Source organism: Anser cygnoides, chromosome 1, assembly GCF_040182565.1.
Source record: "Anser cygnoides isolate HZ-2024a breed goose chromosome 1, Taihu_goose_T2T_genome, whole genome shotgun sequence".
NCBI lineage: Eukaryota > Metazoa > Chordata > Aves > Anseriformes > Anatidae > Anser > Anser cygnoides.
Window position 1 is genome coordinate 211,695,541 of NC_089873.1, and position 19,232 is coordinate 211,714,772.

The 19,232-nt window shown below is 67.6% G+C and overlaps 1 protein-coding gene across 3 annotated transcripts in view; it reads right to left on the minus strand.

Moving 5' to 3' along the window:
• The window catches only part of PDE2A (phosphodiesterase 2A), a 52,489-nt gene that overhangs the window by 18,912 nt on the left and 14,345 nt on the right, over positions 1–19,232 (minus strand). The window contains exon 2 of one of the 3 annotated variants that reach the window (XM_066990080.1): positions 10,624–10,684. In XM_066990080.1, the coding sequence (XP_066846181.1) occupies positions 10,624–10,684 (61 nt within the window). Of the gene's footprint in view, positions 1–9,626; positions 9,760–10,623; positions 10,801–19,232 lie in introns of those variants that run through there. The other 2 variants (XM_066990081.1, XM_066990079.1) reach the window with 2 other exon arrangements.

The following is a 19,232-nucleotide window of genomic DNA, read 5'->3' on the forward strand; positions in this document are numbered from 1 at the left end:
CCTGGACGCAGCAGGACCCAGGTGCTGTGGGGCCTCCTGGCACCCCCTCTCGCTGCGGGGGGGCTCTCAGGGCCTGCACCCCCCTCCCTTGGCCCCTGGGACCCCGCTACGCTGGGAGAGCAGTGCCAGCACCAGCGAGCACTGCGACGCGGGCACTGCTCCCTGCCGGGCTCCTCTGCCAGCGAGGGGAAACTGAGGCACCCCCGGGCCCTGGGTTTGCAGCGGGGCTGGGTCCTGCCCCACATCCAGCTGACAACGGGGCTGGGGTCCCACGTGCAAGGACGGGGAGAGCGTCCCCATTGTCCCCACGCCTCTCGTGCACAGCTCATGTGGCCATTCACTTCTGGCGCAAGGATGTCGCCCGGCACCGCCAGCAGCTGGGGGCAGGCAGGAGACGTTTGGTCCTGGCCCCCGGTGCTGCGCTGGTGGTGGGTGCACCCTGGCCAGGCTGAGCGAGCACCCATGGGTGCTGGCTCCCAGGAGCTCCCTGAGCCCCGGGCAGGGAGCCGGGGGGATCTGCTCCCCGTGCCACAAGGCTGGCAGCCTCCGCCAATATCCTCCCGGTGGGGCCGAGAAACCTGTAGTAAATTAATTATTTTCTAGCCGAATTTTCAGCCCAGCTTTTTTTTCGGTAAAGGCCACGAGTAAATCCCCCCCCGAGCTGCCGGCAGCTTGCCGGGCTCATGGTCACGGCAGCGGGTGGCGGAGCTCCGAGCCCAGCTCCCGCTCCGTGCCGGCACCTGCCCCTTGACCGGGAACGCAGCCACCTGGGGACGCGAGGGAAATGGTCTCAATTAATTTGTAAGTGGATTAGTCAGGGCGCATTAGCCCCCGCGTGAACGATCGCCTTGGGGATGCAAGCGGACAGCGGCCGACCTCCGCTCCCCGAGCCAGGGAAGGCGAAACGGAATTAGGGACGCGGGGCCGCCGAGCCCTTGCCACCTCCCCAGCTCACACTGGGTGCCGTTGGCACGCTTGTGCCCCCCCACCGGCCCTACAACAGCTCCTGGAGGGATGGCAAGGCTGGGAGCCACCAGCCCAGGGAGCCGTGGGGGCTGCCGGTGGGGTGGGAGCAAGGGGGGGCACCGGGCATTTTTGGAGAGCTGCACGCGAAGGGGGTACAGTCGCGGCGCTGGCCAGGTTTGGGTCGTGTTTGGTGGGGCTGGAGCCCGGGGGGAGCAGCAGGGGCTGGGGGTGGGCGTGGAGGAGGGAAAACCATTGGGAATCTCGCTGCTGCCTGCAGCACGGGGCTGGGAGGGTGACACGGAGCCGGGGGGGGACAAGGTGGCACGCAGCAGGGCCCCAGGGGCACCTCGGGGACATGTCCCCCCCTCCAGGACCCTCCGGCACCATCGCGAGCACAAGCATCGTGCCGAGCATCCCCTCCCCGCCATGCCACACACACTGCCGGCCAGGAACAACACGGCCCTTTGCACCAGGCTGGCTGTCATTGCACTGGGACACGTGCGTCCGTCCCCCCCAGCAGCTCCAGGAACAGCCGAGACCCCCCCCCCCGAGCCCCCCGGCCAAGCCTCGCTGCCGGCTGCCAACCAACCCCCAGCGCCCGCGCCGCCCTTCCCAAGCATCCGCGGAGCAATCTGGCGGCGTTAAAAATATCCAGTGATTCAGGCAGCTCGCCCGTCCCCCCCCCCGCCTTGCCTCCAGGCTGCCGAGCCCCCCAGCCACGCTCCCCCCGGGGCTGCCCCCCTGCCCCCCCGGGTGAGGTTAAATATAGCCCCGGCGCCGGGTGCCGGCAGCACGGAGCTCCCACCGAGCTGCTGCATGGCGCGGGCAGCCTGGGGCACCACGAGCCCTCCCCAGCCCTGTTTTAGGATCCCCCGGGGCCGGATCCTTGCCCTGCCCCACAGTCTGCATCGACAGGGCATGGGGCAAAAATGGGGCAAGGTTCTGCCCAGGCGCACAGGCAGCGAAAGGAGGAGGGATGGAGGGATGGAGGGACAGATGGAGGGAGGGAGGGGTGGAGGGACGGAGGGACAGATGGGGAGGAGGGAGGAACGGAGGGACAGAAGGGTGGAGGGGACGGAGGGAGGGATGGAGGGACGGGGATGGAAGGACAGATGGAGGGAGGAACGGAGGGACAGAAGGGTGAAGGGATGGAGGGAGAGGAGAAGGAGCCGGGAGGATGGATGGAGAGAGGGGGAGGGATGGACAGAGGGAGGGTCAGAAGGAGTCGGAAGAATGGATGGAGAGAGGGGGGAAGGATGGACAGAAAGAGGGAGGGGAGGAGGGAGGGAGGGTCAGAAGGGTGGAAGGATGGGTGCATGAAAGCGTGGAGAGATGGACAGAGGTTTGGGGGGATGGGTGGAAGAAGGGGTGGAGGGATGGAGGGACGGATGCACGGAGGGATGGAGGGATGGACGGACGCAGGCTGGGAGGGACAAAAGGAGGGAGGGAGTGAGGGAGAGAGGGAGGGATAGAGGCTAGGAGGGACAGAAGGAGGGAGAGAGGGATGGAGAGGGGGTGGAGGGATGGAGGGAAGGTCGGAGGGATGGGGGAATGTATTCATGGAGGGCTGGAGGGACAGGATGGAGGGATAGAGAGGGGCAGAGGGACAGAGGGAGGGAGAGAGGGTTGGAAGGAAGGAAGAAGAGATGGAAGGAGAGGGCGTGGAGGGATGGAGGGAGGGTTGGAAGGACAGAGGAATGGACGCATGGAGGGGCAGATGGAGGGAGGGATGGAGGGAGGGGAGCTCTGCCCAGCCCCGGCTGGCAAGTCATCCATCCGTCCATCCGTCCATCCCTCTGTCCATCCCTCTGTCTGTCCATCCACCCACCCACCCACCCGTCCGCCCAGCCGTGCCTGCAGTCGTGGCTGAGAGCAGTGCTTTCGGTCGCAAATTACATTGGTTTAATCCAATCAGGCAGCAACAACCTGCAACCCGAGGTAGCCCCTAATTACCTCATCCTTTATATCGGGCTAATGAGTGTAAACGGGAAGGAAACACTTCTGGGATATCTCTTATATCCCAGATGTTATTTTGCCCGGGGTCCTGGTGCAGCAGATAGATGAGGAGCTCGGCACCGTTGGCAGGTGCTCAAGAGCACGGAGCCGGCCCCAGCCGTCGGCACCGCTGGGCTGGGACCTGGGGCTGGCACTTCCCTGGGGCTTGTACCCACACCCTGTGGGATTAGCCAGTCCCTACACAGCCCACAGCCCTGCTCCACCAGCACCACGCTGGGATTTAGTGCGGATGGAGGAGTAAAAGGGCCGTGGTGAGCCCCTCTGCCCCTGATCCGGGCTCGCTTGAGCCCGCTGCGCCTAACCAGCGCCTTACCCACCACCAAGCAGGCACAAAGAGCTGGCTAACTGCACCAGCGTGAGCCGTTTGCTTCTCCTTAAATAGCACTTTAAGAGGCATTTCAGGTGCTCTTGCTCTATTAGCGAGTCCCGGCTGATGAGGCCGCAATATAATCACCGTTCAGTGGTGCGGGGCGCACGGTGGGCAGCCAGGCCCGTGGCCACAGCAGCGCACACAGGGAGGGGGCACGGGGGGGGCTGCACAGGGCACAGGGAGGCTTGCACAGGCAGTGTGCACGGGGCTGTGTTTTGCACAGGTGGCCCGCATGGGGTGGTTGGCACAGGGCGGGTTGTGCAAGGGGCGCGCATGGAGCAGTGCGCACGGGGTGGTTTGCGCGGGGTGGTTTGCACAAACGGTGTGCATGGGTCCCTTTGCACCCCAGTTTCCATTTATTTTTTTTGTGACAGATTCAGCTGGAATGGCTCTCCCTGGGGAGCACACGGGGGTGGCGGCGGGCGCACAGCGGGGTGCTCCCCAGCCATCCCCGTGCGCCCCGCATCGTGGCCGGCCCGGCCACGGCCGCATCCCTCCACCCACAGTGGGCCAGCGACGGCCCCGCTGATAAAAAGGGGCTGGAGTCAAGGCCGCTTCCTGTTGATGTACCATTGTCAGGCAGGACAAACGGCCCGGGGACCGCGGCCGTCGTCCTCCTCAAGGATTTCCCGTCACCCAGAACATCGCGGCCTTCTTGGAACAACAGCCCCGCAGGGCTGGCAAAAATACTCGCGGCTAATTAGCTGCTGATAAGAGCGGGGCTGGAAAAGGGCTCGGGATTTCTCCCGCAGCAGCAGCAGCAGCAGCAGCTCGGCCAGGGAAGGGAAGGGAAGGAAGTTGTTACTCGGGCGGTAAACAAATTGCGAGGAGCAGATAAATGGCTTGTCAGAGCCCCGCTCCGCGAGAGCCGCGGTGCCGCGCGCCGGCAAAGCCCCGAATCACCCCGGACCCGACGCATTTGCTAAGGAAAGCGCTTGGCCACGTCTCCCCTGGATAAAACAGGAGCCTGAGGTCACCGACGCGCCCCGCGCAGCCCCACGTCTCCTGCCCCATACCCACTCCTGGGGGCAGCCGGGGCAGGGTTTGTTCCCGGCATAACCGGGGTGAGCACAAGAACCACGGCTGGAAGCGAAAGGACGGCCCCATGGAAGGAGTCACCCACGCACTGCGGCGCCGCAGTGACACCCCAGTGTCCCCAGGAAGGGACTTGACCCCTGCCCTTGTGTTCCCAGCACGGCGAGGAGCTGCCGGCCCCGCAAGGCTGCCGCAGCAATAAATAAAGTGCCGGAGGATGGGGGAAAGGGGAGCGGGGCCGGCTGTGGGGCGAGGCGGTGGAGCTGTGTGCCCGACGTGTGCCGGGGACACATCCAGCCCTGGTGCTGCTGGCCCTGCCACTGCCCCCTCCGGCTCTCAGCACCCGGGGGATGATGCAGCTCACAACTCAGAGCAGCCCAAAGGGATGGGGAAACCCGTCCCTGTGCCAGCAGAGGTGCCTGGAGGGGATGTTCCTGTGGGCTGGGGTGCAGCCAGGTCCGTCCTGCAAACCCAGAGCTTGGGCAGAAAACGGACCTGGCTGAGCATCCGCATCCACCCAGCCACCTCATCCATGCAAGAGGTGGCTGCCTGGGCAGAGGGAGAGCGAAACCAGTCCCTAAAATCCTCCCGCACCTCGTACCGCGGGTGACGCCGGCCCCGCACGCCCTCCCCACATCACCCCGCAGCGAACACGAGCTCCATCCCCAAGCACGGAGCCCTCTCCGCCCCGTTAGTAGCAGCAGCCCCTGCACCCAGACGCCTTGTCCCTGGGGGACGCGGACACCCGCACGCCCCGCGCTCACACCCGCCGGTGCCAGCCCTTTGCACGGCGGCAGAGCCGGGCATGGTGCCGGCGCCGCATCCCCAGGACGCGGCGTTCCTGGAAGGCTCTCCCTGGCACCCGGTGCCCTTCCTGTCCCCGCCAGCAGCCTGCGCCTCCCGGGCTGCCACCAAGCAGCTTTCCTAGACACCTGCTGGTGGCTGGGCTCGCCGAGAGGTCACCGTGGCAAGGATCTGCTGGCCACCCGCGTTGCCAACCAGGAGCAGGGCTTTTGGCCAGGAGGGTGCCCAGCGGGGAGGGCATTGGGACAGACCCCAAAAGGACCCCTCGGTGCTGCGCATGGAGCCCCCGGCCTGATGCAGCCCGTGGGCACACGGTCCTGGAGAGGGACCTGGGGGGGGTGCTTTGGGCAGTGGCATGGGAAAGGGGGGGGGGGGGGGAAACGTTCACACGTCCCCACTCGGCACTAATGGGATCTGCACGGTGATTAGGGAGCTCATTTACCAGCCTCTGATTGAACTGGGAAAATTTAATTGCTGGCCATCTGCAGCCGGGGAGGAATTCGATTTGGGGCAGCTCTCCAGGCAGTACCTGCATGGGCTGGGGGGGGCCCGGGGCTGTGCCAGCACTGCCCGGCTCCGTTGGGACCAAGCACAGAGCAGCTTCGCTGCTTGCAATAACACCATCATCAGGACATTGCTCTGAGTGCATGGAAAAGCTGCTCCTGGCTCCCAAATAATCTTTTATTTTCCATATATTGAGGGGTTTGGGTTACGGGGTCCAGCCCCGTGGTTGTCTGGCCCCATGAACGGCAGGAGTTGCATTACTCGGGGGGGGAAGCTGAGGCGCAACCCAAAGTCACACGTTAAATCCAGGCCAGGGCCGGGACCAGAGCACGCAGCCAAAAACCCACAGATCTGCCCCAGAAAAGCAGCCGAGCCCTGCCTGGCTCCCTCCCTGCACCCAGCTGGCTGGAGGAAGAGGATGGGTGAAGCAGGCACGGGGAGACACGAAGGGAAGGCGAGGGAGAGAAGTCGCAGGAGGGACCCCGGCCACCCTACGGCGAGCTGGTGCTCAATGGGTCAGCGCCTGCCTGGGCAGCATCACAGCCCCCTGCCCCAAATCTGCCCCCCTGCCCCAAATCTGCCCCCCTGCCCCAGATCTGGCCCCCTCCATCCACGTGGGCTGGGACACGGAGCTCCCTGGCAGGGCTCATTTTGGGGTGCAATCGCCCACCCTGAGCACCTGTGGGCGCAGGGGATGCTCACACGCCTGATGCTGGCCACACAGCTCCCCTTTTAGTTTTGGGGCTCACCCCAGAGGTGGCTGCGTGGGGCTGGGGGGGCTTTGCTAAGCAAGGAGGGGGCTAAAGGAGCAGCACAGGATTTTGGGGGGGATTCTCTCTTGAGGCTCAGGAGATAAGGGAGCAGGGAGCAGGAGATAAGGGCTGAGGGCCCCCCAGCCTGCGCAGTGCGTGGGTGGAAGCAGGATGCGCCTACGAGGAGCCGAAAACCGAAGCGAAAATCCCCCTCCGGCTACAGCACAGCTGCCAGGGAGGATTTTCTTCTGGGGCTGGCAGCATCCTGGGCTGGGAGCAGCCTCACATCACGGCCGTCCCTGCTCCTGCACGGGGGACACGGGGTGTCAGGAGGCAGCCCCGCTTCCCCCAAACCCGTCATCTCCCCACCCGTCCTCCTAGGGACAGGCCACCAGCACCGTGGGGCAGCCAGGCTGGGGATGCAACCGGCTCAGACCCAGCCCTGAGAGGAGGCTGCTGGTCTCCCCAGCTCCGGAATGTGTTTTGGGGATGCTCAGGTGAAACCTGGATCCAGCCCTGCTGAGCCCCCCGGGGTCGGCCTCGCTGCGTCCCCGCTGCGGGCAGGGCCCCGTGCCATCGCCTCCGTGCCAAATATCTCATCTCAGCTCGAAAGGGCCGAGGTCTGGGGGCACGGAGCAGACGCTGTGCCCAGGAGGACGATGCTGGCGCTGTGCTGCCGGCTCCAGCATGAGAAATTCCTCCCCTCCAGCAAACACCAAAGGTCAAAGCCACCCGGCACCGCTGCCCCAAAGCCTCCTTGTCCCCGTGCGCCCGGGGCAGGCGCAGCTCCGGCCAGGCTCTGGGCTCCCCCCGCAGCCCCTTGGTGGCAGCCCGGGGCTGGGCACCACAGCAGGGCCATCCCCAAAACCCACCCGGAGGTGCCCAAGGACCCTGACTGTGGGCACAGCAGGACAAGGAGCTCACAGGATGTCCCCGGGGAGGCTCCAGGAGGAGAACCGAGACCCACGGGTTGGCGCAGGAGCTGACGAGAGGGTGGCTGTGACATCCCTGGGGACTTCACCCCGTGGCACACACCTCACCCCACGGACACGGGAGATTTTGGGGGATCCACAATGCCAAAACCCACAGCCCCCAAACGAGCAGCACCAGGACAGGCACCGAGGTGGCACGGGCTGATCCTGCACACACAGAACAAGCATTTAATGGTGGGGACCCCCTGGACAAGGACGGCCGGGGGGTGCCCAGCCCCGGTCTGGGGGTCCCGTTCTGCCCCCGGGCCAGCAGGGTGGGGGCCGTGAGCAGGGCAGGGGAGGGGAGGAAGCCGTCCCCCGTTGCACGTCATGGAAAGAAGCGCCCCTGCATTGTGCGGCGCGGCCGCCGCGGCCCTTTCCTCCCCTTTATTACCCTGCTGATGTGTTTGTGTCAGCGGGAGGAAACGGCGGCCGCGCCGAGACAAACGGCTGCACACACGCATGTCCCCGCGCTGTCCCCCGCCCCACAAGCCCGGCCTGCCCCCACCCGCACCCCCCGTGGGGAAACTGAGGCAGGAGAGGGGTGCGCCCTGAGGGTCGACGCGTCCCCGGGGCGGGACGGGGTGCCCCGGGGGGGGGCGCGGGGACACGGCTGCCCCCTGCCCTGTAGCTGCGCCGTGCCCCCCCCCAGCCCAGCGCGGGTGCAGCAGCAGTGGGTCAGCACGGTCCCCCCCCCCCCCCCCAACCCCCCCGGCTGGCTTCCTGCTCGGCCAGGCTGCGAACACGTATCAATTAGGCTCTGATTCATGGGCCAGTCAGCGGGTAATTGCATTGGGGCCGCTGGCTGGGAGAGGAGGCAGGGAGAGGAGGCAGCGGTGGAGACGCAGACAGCTCGCCGGAGCGGCCTCACCCCGCTGCGGGGTGCTCGGGGCCGGGGGGGGACACCAAGCCAAAAGCCCCAAGGGCCAACTCAGCCCCACAGATGCAGGCTCGGGGCTGCTGGTCCCAAAGCAGGCGGTGCCACCGGCCTGGCACTGCTGGTGACCACGGTGATCCCAGGAGGGACGCGGCGTCCCCGCGCAGGGCAGCACAGCGGTGTCCTCCCCTCGCCACGCACCTCTCCGTGGCCCCGCTCTGGTCCCTTCACCCCGTGCTGCCACAGCATCGCCCACCGGAGAGGCAGCTCTGCCCGTCCCGTGTCCCCCGTCCCCAAAACACCGAGACGGATGTGCCACAGGCTGCCCGAGGCACATTGCTGGGGCAGGGCGGGTTGGGTCCTGGGCTCTGGGACCACCACGGACCCCACACCACATCCCCTCACCCCGAGCACTACCACGGGGAGGAATCGCCCATCCTGCCCCTGCTGGGTGACAGCTCCGACGTCCCCAGGCTCAAAACCCCCGCAGCAAACCCTGCCGGCCCAGCCCGCCGTGCCGACCCTGGCCCCTCTCTGCCGGCCGCAGCGCAGCCCAGTGCTGCTGGCCTTTCTCTCCTAGTTCCTTTCTCTCTGTCAGCAGCTTTTGGTTGCTTCCCACGGCGCATTTTGTTTCCTGCCCCTCTTTTCGCAGGGCAAAGCCCGCTGCTCCCTTCCTCGCCCCGGCAGCGGCCGAGCTGCGCTGCGGGCAGGGGGACACCGAGCCCACGGCCGCGACACTCGCACCCAAACCACGGTGCTGGGCACTGAGGTCAGGGAATCCAGCCCTGGGCACACGAGGGGGCTCAGGGCTGGAGCAAAGCCCCCCGAGCTGCCCCAAATCTGGGTGCGTTTGAAGCACAGAGCACCCAGCGCGTTCCCATCCTCCTCAGCCGGGGCGCATCCTTCCCCCCAAAAACCTGCGTGAGGGAGGAGAGGAACTGGGGCATGGCGCTGCTGGGGGGGCCTGATGGTGCCCCCCCTGCTCCATCCTGGCACAGCCACCCCGGTGTCAGCCCCACGGTGGGCACGATGCCGGGCACCGGGCAGCAGCAGGGGGAGCCGGCTCCTGCCTGGGGGTGGGCACAGAGCCGGGGACCCCAACCCACCCCCCAGCCGCTCCAAAACGCATCAGACCCCAAACCGGCCCCGCAAACGCACGGGATGCCCCACACCCCCTGCCCCCCAAACCCAACCCCGAGCCCAGCGACCCCCGGGACTCCCCCACATTCGTCCCCACACCCCCTCCCACAGCCCCGGAGCCCCCATTCCGGGGGTGTTGGGGGGGGGGGTATAGGGGGCGGCCGGGCAGAGCCCCCAGGTCCCGGCCTTACAGCGTCCCGGAGGGTGCCCATGGCGCGGCCCCGGCGGCGGCGGCGGCTCCCGGTGCGGCTGCGGGAGGGCGCTGCGGGCCCGCCGGGACCGGGACCGGGGCCGGGGCAGGGGCAGGGGCCGGGGCCGGGGCCGCCCCCCCCCCCCCCAGGGCCAGCCCATTTCCTCCGGGCCGGCAGGATCCGCACCTCCCCGCAGGAAAGGCAGCGCCGGGGGGGGGGGGGGGGGGCGCGGAGCCCGGCGCGTCCCCGAGCCCCCGGGGGGGCACCGCTGCCCCTGTCCCTGCCGGGGGTGGGCTCCCCCCCCCCGTGCACCCGGGATGGGGGGGTCCCCGCTGCTCCCCCGGCCGGTCCCAGAGCTCCGTGCCTCAGTTTCCCCACCGGGCACGACCTCCCCAGCGTGTCCCCCCCCCCCCCGCCCCGGTTCGGGACCCCAGCAGCTGCCGGGGGCGCACAGACCCCGCCGGGGGTTTGGGGGGGGGGGGGGGGGGGAAGCCCCCGGCCCGGCCGGGAGGTGCCGTGCGGGATGCTCAGCCCTGACACGGGGGGGTCCCGGCCCCCCGCAGCGTCCCGACCCCGCTTTTCCAGCAGGACCCGCGGCTCCACCGCCCCCCCCCCCATTGATCTTCGTGTCCCCCCCCCCAGTCCCTTCCCACCCTTAAAACCGGGCACCCCCCGGGACCGGGCGGGGAGCGGGCTCAGCAAAGCTCCCCCATCCCAACCGGGTCGGGGGGGGGGGGGGGGGCACGGGAATGGGGGTCCCGAGTGGGAGAGGGTTGGAGGGGGGACACGGGGAGGGGGGTGCGCACGGGAAGGGGGGGTCCCGAATGGGAGGGGAGGGGAAGGGGGGCACGGGGAAGGGGGTCCCAAATGGGAGGGGAGGGGAGACTGGGATGGGGGGCGCGGCTGGGAGGGGAGTGGGGGGGACCCAAGGGGACACCGCGGGGGGGGGGGGGGGGGGGCAAAAGGGGGAGGTGGGGGGGGCTGTCCCCATCCCTACCTGTAGCGCCTCGGAGCCGGGCACGGCGTCCTCCACCTTCAGGAAGACCTGCTGGCCCCGTCTGAAAAATTGAAGGAGGGCGGTGAGGAGATGCTGCAGCACCAGCACCATGCCGCCTCCCGGCCCGGTTCGGAGCGGCACGGCACGGCTCGGCACGGCTCGGCTCGGCACGGCCCCGCTGCGCTCCCCGCCCCCGGGCAGGGGGGGTGCGGGCCCTGCGCTCCCCGCCCCGCTCCGCCCTGCGCTCCGCTCCGCTCCGCACCTGCTGCGGGGACCGCGGGGACCGGGGGGGGGGATTAAGGGGAGGGGGGGGGACACGGGGCACTGCCCCCAGCCGGGGGTGGGGGACCCCAAGGGGGGGTGGGCTGCGAGAGGTGCTCCTGCTGCGGGGTGAGCCCCGGTGGGTCCGGGCACTTGGAGAGGGGCTGGGGGGGGGGGGGGGGGGCGCGTCCCCACCCCCCTTCATGTCATCCCCCCCCCCTTGGGCTGGGGGAAGCCCCCGTCCCTGGGGGATTTTGGGGATGCCGCCTTTAAAAGCCCCATATTGCATGAGCCACCCCCCCACAAGACAGGGGGCACACACCTCCTGGAAACGACCCCCCCGTAGGGGTGCGGGGGCTGCTCACCCCCAGCCTCCTGCCCCCCCAGCAGGGAGGTGTGTGCCCCCCCCGTGCACTCGGTGGGAATTTCCCCCTCCCCAACTGAATTCCCAGCCAGAAGCCCCCTCCCCTTCTTGGCAGGGATGAGCCCCCCCAACCCCCCCCAGCCCCCGGAGCTGGGTGGCGGCGCTGCTCGGTGCCAGCCCTGAATCGTGCTGCTGCGGGACCCTGCCCGAGCCCTGCTGCCCTCCTTCCCCAGAGCCTCCCCTGGGGAAAGCAGGGGGAGAGGGCAAAGAAAGAGGAGAAACCCCCCCCCCCGTCCTCCTCCAGAGCAATGGGGGGGGTGGGGGGGGGAGCAGTGCCACCCCACCACAGGGGTTTTGGGGTGCCACATGCCCGATCCATGCGGATACCAGGGGCAGCACACGCGGAGGAGCAGCGGGTGCTCCTGCGCCCCGGCATCCCGCAGGGACCCGTACAACAAAGGGAGAAGGAGAGGGGTCTGCAGGCGGGGAAAGCACCGCGCTGGGGCCGCATCCTGCCCGCTTCCCGGGGCAGAGGCCAGCCCCGCCGAGCGAGGGGAGGCCCCCCCAAAAGCCTTCCCTCAGCCCAGCCGGGGTTTCCTCGCCACCCAGATCAGATAAATCGGAGCTGAGCTGGCCTAAGCCACCCGTAACGGCTCCTTAAGTGCTGCTCGGGCTCTTAGCCTCTGGCAGAGGCTGCTCCGAGCGGCTGCCAGCGTTATCTCGAGCCTTTATCGAGGGACAGGCTCAGGTGGGGAGCGCACGTGGCGGCGCGGGTTCCTCCACGGTGTGCCCCGTCCCCGTCTGCGCCCCTCGAGGGGCACTGGGGGGCCGCAGCCTGGCCTCGGGCCCCCTCCTCATCCTCCTCTGGCGAAGGGGCTGCGGGGTGGCGCTGCCTTTCCCAGCTCCCCAACAAAGGCAGGAGCTCCGCGGGGCTGCGTTCCATGCCCAACCCCACCCACCCCCTCAGCCCACCCCAGGCATCACCAGCCTGGACCCCAACCCAAATGGCAGCGGCACCCAGAGCCCCCCTGGGTGTTTTCCCAACTCATCCCCCCTTTGCTGCTACATCACTGGGGCTCTCTCCGGGCTCTCCCCTACTCACTTCATGCCCCCAGCACACCCTACAGAGGAATTCCCGTTCCCCTCTGTGTTTTCTGCACCAAAAGCAGAGCCCAGGCGGGTGCGCACGGGTGGGCACGGGGTGTCCACGCAGCCCCGGGGCCGAGGGCTGAGCCACGGCTGCAGCTCTGACTTCCAACCCGGGATGTTTTGGCTGCAGGGCCCCAACAGCCCCCAAATCACCATTCCTCGTGAGCCCTTCCCCTCTGCAGGGACACTGCTCCAGCTCGAGCTGCTGCCAACGCGAGGTGGCAGCCCCCTGTGTCCCCTGTGTGCTGCGCCCTGCACCCTGCACCCCACAGATTGCATCCTGCACTCCACATGATGCCTCCTGCACCCCACAGATTGCATCCTGCACCCCACACGTGTCCTGCACCCCACGCGGTGCATTCTGCACCCCACGAGCTGCATCCTGGGCTGCACACCCCGCACCCTGCTCCCTTCATGGTGCACCCTGACCCTGCAGAGCATGTGGCACCCTGCACCCTGCATGCTGCACCCTCCAACCTGCACCCCATTCCCTGTCCCCATTCCCTGCTCCCCAGCTCCCTGCCCCCATTCCCTGTCCCCATTCCCTGTCCCCAGCTCCCTGCCCCCCATTCCCAGCTCCCCATTCCCTGTCCCCCATTCCCTGCTCCCCATTCCCTGTCCCCATTCCCTGCTCCCCATTCCCTGTCCCCATTCCCAGCTCCCCATTCCCTGTCCCCATTCCCAGCTCCCCATTCCCTGTCCCCATTCCCAGCTCCCCATTCCCTGTCCCCATTCCCAGCTCCCCATTCCCTGTCCCCATTCCCTGCCCCCATTCCCTGTCCCCATTCCCTGCTCCCCTATTCCCTGCCCCCCATTCCCAGCTCCCCATTCCCTGTCCCCATTCCCTGCTCCCCATTCCCTGTCCCCATTCCCAGCTCCCCATTCCCTGTCCCCATTCCCAGCTCCCCATTCCCTGTCCCCATTCCCTGCTCCCCATTCCCTGTCCCCATTCCCTGCCCCCTATTGCCTACCCCCCATGCCCAGCTCCCCATTCCCTGTCCCCCATTCCCTGCCCCCCATTCCCTGCTCCTCGCACCCCGCAGCCCCCGGGCGGTGCCGGGCGGGGGGGGGCTCGGGGGGGCCCGGCGGAGCCGCAGGGCCATCTAGTGGCCAGAGCCACCCGGGCCAGCCCGAAGGACGCCCCCGCCGGCCCCGGGGCGCGCAGGGGGCGAAGCGGCCGGGCAGGGACCCTCCTGGCCCGGGGGAGGGGGGGACGAGAGCTCCCGGCTCTGCCCGCAGGTCCTCGGCCCTTGGCGATGTCTGGCAGCACCCTGGGACCGAGGGGGTGCCACAGCCCTGGCTGCAGGGAGGTGGGTGCCTCACCGGGGGATGGCAAGTGGGGACGGCACGTCGCCTGGGGACGGCACGTGGGGATGATATGGCATGATATATTACCTGATATGGCACGTGGGGATGGGCACCTCAGCTGGGGATGGTACGTGGGGATGGCACCTCAAGTGACATGGCACATGGTGATGGTACCTCACCTGGGGATGGCTCATGGGGATGGCACCTCACCAGGTAATGGCACACAGAGGTGGGCACCTCACCCAGTGATGGGACACAGAGATGAAACCCTACACGGTGATGGCACATGGTGATGCGCACCCCACCTGGTATGGCACATAGTGATGGCACACCACCCAGTGATGGCACATGGCGATGGCACCTCACCTGGTGGTGGCACACAGAGATGGGCACCTCACCCGGTGATGGCACACAGAGGTGAAACCATACACAGTGATGGCACACTGTGATGGCACTTCACCTGGTATGGCATGTAGTGATGGCACACCACCCAGTGATGGCACGTGGCGATGGCACCTCACCTGGTGGTGGCACACAGAGATGGGCACCTCACCCAGTGATGGGACACAGAGATGAAACCCTACACGGTGATGGCACGTGGTGATGCGCACCCCACCTGGAATGGCACATAGTGATGGCACACCACCCAGTGATGGCTCACGGTGATGGCACCTCACCCAGGGGTGACACACGATGATGGCACACCACCCAGTGATGGCACACGGTGACAGCACCTCGCCTGGTGACTGCACATGGTGATGGCACCCTACACGGTGATGGCACATTGTGATGGCACCTCACCTGGTATGGCACATGGTGATGGCACCCTACACGGTGGCAGGACACGAAGATGGCACCTCTCCCGGTGATGGCTCACGGTGATGGCACACCACCCAGTGATGGCACACAGTGACAGGCACCTCACCCTGAGCAACGACATCTCTCTGGGCTCTGCTCCTCGCCCCCTCGGGGACACCAGGAGCTTTTTCCTCTCTCTAGGGCCTTGGCCTCCCGTCAAAGCCCCGTGGGCAGCAGGCTGCCTCGCCCCCGCGCCCCACTGCCCGCCCCACACCCCGTTGGCGCCCTTAGATCTGCTCAAATCCCCGCTGTGGATTTTTGGTCTCAGTTTTTTGTGTTTTTTTTTCTCCTCCCACTGCCGGCAGATGAAAAGGAGAGAGGGCGAGAGGTCAGACGCTTGCGAGCTCCTCAGCCCTCCCAGCCTCCGGAGGAACCCTTTGGGGAGGCTTTTCCTCCCCTCCAGCCTCAGTTTCCCCACCTCGCCCCGCAGCCAGGAGCCTCCGAGCCCCGGTGCCGGAGGCTGTGGGCTCGATCCCCGCGGCTCGCAGCCCGCAGTGAGGGTGTGTTTCTATGGCAATGGGGATAAGTGCCGCCGAGATGCGGGCTCATGCTTGGAGACAGATGCTGCAAACAGCTCTGGAGCCGCAGACGTGGCTGCCAACTGCCCCGGAGCCTGGGGGCGAGCACCCCTGTGCCAGGCAGGATGGGACCCCCATCCTCACCTCGTCCCCAAGGGCTGCTGCTGGAGGAAATGTCCCGGCCGAGAGGGTCCTTGGAGGGGATGCAGCATCCACCTGGCCGGGGGGTTTTGCACCTGGGGCCGTGCCCTGTCCCCGCTGTCACAGCCCTCTGCATGAGCAGGATCGACCTGAGCCCCCTGCAGCAGCGCTCAGCTGCGGGCGTTTGGGCTGGAAAGCGGCGCTTCCCACCACCAGGCTGTGCACATCCACATGCAAGGGGTGGAAAAAACACCTCACAACCAGCCCCGGGGCTGAAATCCCCGCTCACCCTGCCGGGCAAAGGGGCGGTGGGATGCTGAGCTGCTGGCTTAGCGCTGGGACCCCTGGGGCTGGGGGAAAGGACAGAGCCGGGCCGGGGGCTGCTCCCGGTGAGTCACCCCAGGGCTGTGCTATAATTAGCGATCCCAGCAAGACGAGGCGGGGGGAGATTCGTCAGCTGCTGGCCTTAATGAAGCAGGCAGCAGCAGGGCACCAGCGCAGCCGCGGCGTGGCACCCCGGCGGGGCTGAGGGAGGCGGCAGGGCGGGGGGGGGGGCGAGGGCTATTTCCAGCCGGAGCCGTGCAGCACCGAATTGCCAGCTTCAAGCACCGGGGAGGCTGGGGCTGGGTGCTCACCCCACTCAGTTCTGCCCCACAGCCAGCACCTCACCGTGGGGCAGCCGATGTGTCCCCACACCCTGCCCAGGCCACCTCGGGACCCTCAGCACCCCCAGGTCCCCACGGCACAGCCCCGCGGTCCCCAGCTTCGGGGACACCACGCTGCGGGGACCGAGCATCCTCTGAGCCCACGGGTTCTGCTCAGCCTGGACGGATCCTGCCCGCTCAGATTCGGGTCCTGTGCCCCGTGCACGCAGCAGATGTCCCGTGGGGCCGGCAGACGGGGGCCCAATTGTCCCCGGGGAAGAGCCGGGTGCACGGCAGGGGCCGTGCCAAGCGAGGCACGCGGTCGCTCGCGCGGGACGTGGGCCTGGCACAGCTGCCCCGGGGACAGAGGGGCCATTGCTGGGGCCACACAAGGGCGCAGTGTGGGCTGGCCCCGTCCCCCCCCGTCCGCCCCACAGCGTGGGGAGCAGGGCCGCGGGACCGCAGGTGTGCGCGGGCTGCTTGCAGAGAAGCAGCGCCTTAATGCCACAGAGCACCCGCTCGTTAATGACCCCGTGCAATTAGCAGCAGCTCGCTGGTTTACACAACCTCGCGGAGGGAGATGGCAGACGGGGATGTGGCAGCGCCGTGCCCCTGCCCCAGTGGGCTCTGGGGAGTAAATCTAAGTGGAGCGCTTCCCGGCCGTGGTCAGCGCATTTCGGTGTGTTTTTCCCTGCTCCCAGCCCGGGCTCCATCAATCGGTCGGGCCCCGCGTCTTCAGGGACTCGGCGGGGCTGGAAACCCGCCAGGCATCGACAGGCAGCTCCAGCCAGAGGGTATTTAATTGCCTGGGAGGGAGCAAAGTTCGCTGGGCTAGGAAACGTTAACCCTTACGTGGCACCAAGGCGCTGCTCCCACCCGGGAGAAATCCCCCCGGGGCTCGGGACCCGCGGCCGGGCGCTTCCCTCGGAGAGCGCTGGCAGCAAGACATCGAAGCCGAGTGATTTGTGAGGGCTAAGAAGCAACGCCGAGCCCAGGGAGCAGCCCTACAACGTGTTTCACCCCACACCCAGCCCCTTTTGCGGGTCGCATTTAGGCAGAACCTCCCCCAGGGCTGCGCCCCCAGCTGCTACTGGGCGAACTGGGGGCACTGGGTGCCACGCTGCCATGCACAAAGCCAGGGCAGGGGGAGAGTGGCTGGCACCAGCTGTGCTGGTGGGGCTGCACATCGTGGCGGATCTGCACAGCCTCATTAACTCAGCAGTGGTGCTGAGCCTCAGCACAGCCTCATTAACCCAGGGACACGCACGCAGCAGGCACTGAGGCACGGCCAGGCACAGGGACAGGGGTGGCCCCGAGGGGCAAGCGGTGCCCTCGGGGAGGCAGGAGGGGGTGCAGCAACGGTGCAAGCATCAGGACGCCCTCCTTGCATCCCTCAGGTGTGTGGCAGGGGACGATGGAGACCCCAGCCCTGCCACCCCTCCCCAGCGGCGCATCCCCTGCTCGGGGTTTTGGCACGGCCACAAATCAAAGCCGCATTCGCTGCTCGCAGAGGAAGGAGGCGATGCTCCTCTTCCTCAGCCTGTGTTGATAAATGTGCCTGGCAGCCTGGCAGCAGCCGCCCCGGCGTGCCCTGCCCTGCTTTTTGGGGTCGGGAAGGACAGGTTCGGCCTTGCCACGTGGCTGCGGGCTGCCCGCAGGGAGCACGTGTGCAGGTGTGAGGAAGACCTGCAGCAGGGCTGGGAGGAAGAGCGGGGCAGGAACCCAGTGCCAGGGCTGTGCTGGGAGCTGCTCCTGCAGCCCCCCTCCCGGTCTGTGTGTTGTGTGTGTGTGTGTGTGCACAAGTGGGCGTGCAGAGCTGTGAGCCTGCGTGTGAGCGGGTTGTGTGTTACCTGTGGGCTTGCACGTCTATGTGTGCGCACATCGGGGGGCATGCACGGGGGGGGGCCTGCGTGTGGAGTGTGTTTGCACGCAGGGGGGTGTGCACGTGTGCATGCGTGGGGTGCACACGGGGACGCACGGGTGTGTGGCTGCACGGGGGGGTGCACGGACGGTGCTGTGCGTGCGGGGGGTGCACATGGATGCGTTAGCAGAGCTGTCCGTGCGTGCAGAGCGTGCATGCACAGGGGCGTGGGTGGGTGTGGTTTGCACGCGGGGAGTGTGTACGTGCACAGGGGGTGGGCGTGCGCGCTTGGGGGGGGGGCACGTGCACACTGATGTGTGGGGGTGGGCGTGCACGGGGGGGGAATATGTGTGTGTGGGAGGGTGAGGGGGTGAATATTTGTGTGCACTGGGTCTGTGTCTGTGCGCGCACCCTGCGCAGCCTCGTATTTGCCCCCCATGCACCCTTGCACCTCTCGCAGCCCTGTGCCTGCACCCGTGCCGCCCCGTGGCAGCTCAGCACCGCGCTGAGCCCCTGCATCTGCCCGCACCGGGCTCCTTCATCACCAGCAGGGTCTGGGGGCAGCTGCCTTACCCCGAGCAATGAGACGGGTCCCTGGGCTCACCCCATCCCTACCCCACCGGGTACAAACCCAGAGCCAGGAGGGGACGTCCCGGTGCCCTGCTCCATGGCAGAGCTGGCGGCAGGAGCTGCCGTGCCCCCAAAACGCTGGTGGCACGTCCAGGGGGCGCAGGCACGGGCTTGTTGTCCCCGTTGCTGCCGTTACTGCTATCTCCGTGCTCTTAGCTGGAAAAGGAAGGGCCCGGCGATGAATAAGTGATGAAGCTCTGCCAGGATCTCTATGGAGACCGCTGGGAGCAGGCGGCGCGGGCAGCGGGGGGACGCTGCGGCCCCCCCAGCCCCAAAGCGCCGTGGTGCTTGGCGTGTTTCCCCCCCGCACACGGCACCTGCAAGCCAGGGGCTGTTGGAAGGGGCTGGGCTGGGAGCTGGGGCCGGTGTCCTCCTTGCTCTGTCCCGAGGGGCCCTCGGGGAAGGTCTGGGTGCAGCAGGGTTTGTTTGCTGCACCGAGGGCTCAGCAGCGAGCACCTGGCAGTGACGCTGAGCCCCGGGGCCCCGTGGGTGCCAGCCAGCCCCGGCCATGGCTGCTGCCAGCTTCCTGAGCCTGCTCTGCAAAGGGTTTTGCACCCCGAGGCTCAGCCCTGCTGTCACACGCAGCCCACGTTGTGTCCTGCACGCAGGGACCAGGGCACGCGCCTGCTGCAGGCTCGGAGGGACGAGGGACAGGTGACATCCGCAGGGACAGCGAGGGACAGATCGTGCCCAGAGGGACAGCATGCGTCTGGAGGAACGTGCGTCTGGGGAGGGACACGCTGGGGGACAGCAGGCATCCCCAGGGACAGGGGGTGCCTGGAGGGACAATGTGTGTCCTGGTGGACGCTGCACATCTGGGGACAGCGGGTGCCTTAAGGTGCAGCATGTCCCAAGGGACGGGACGTGTCCAGCGG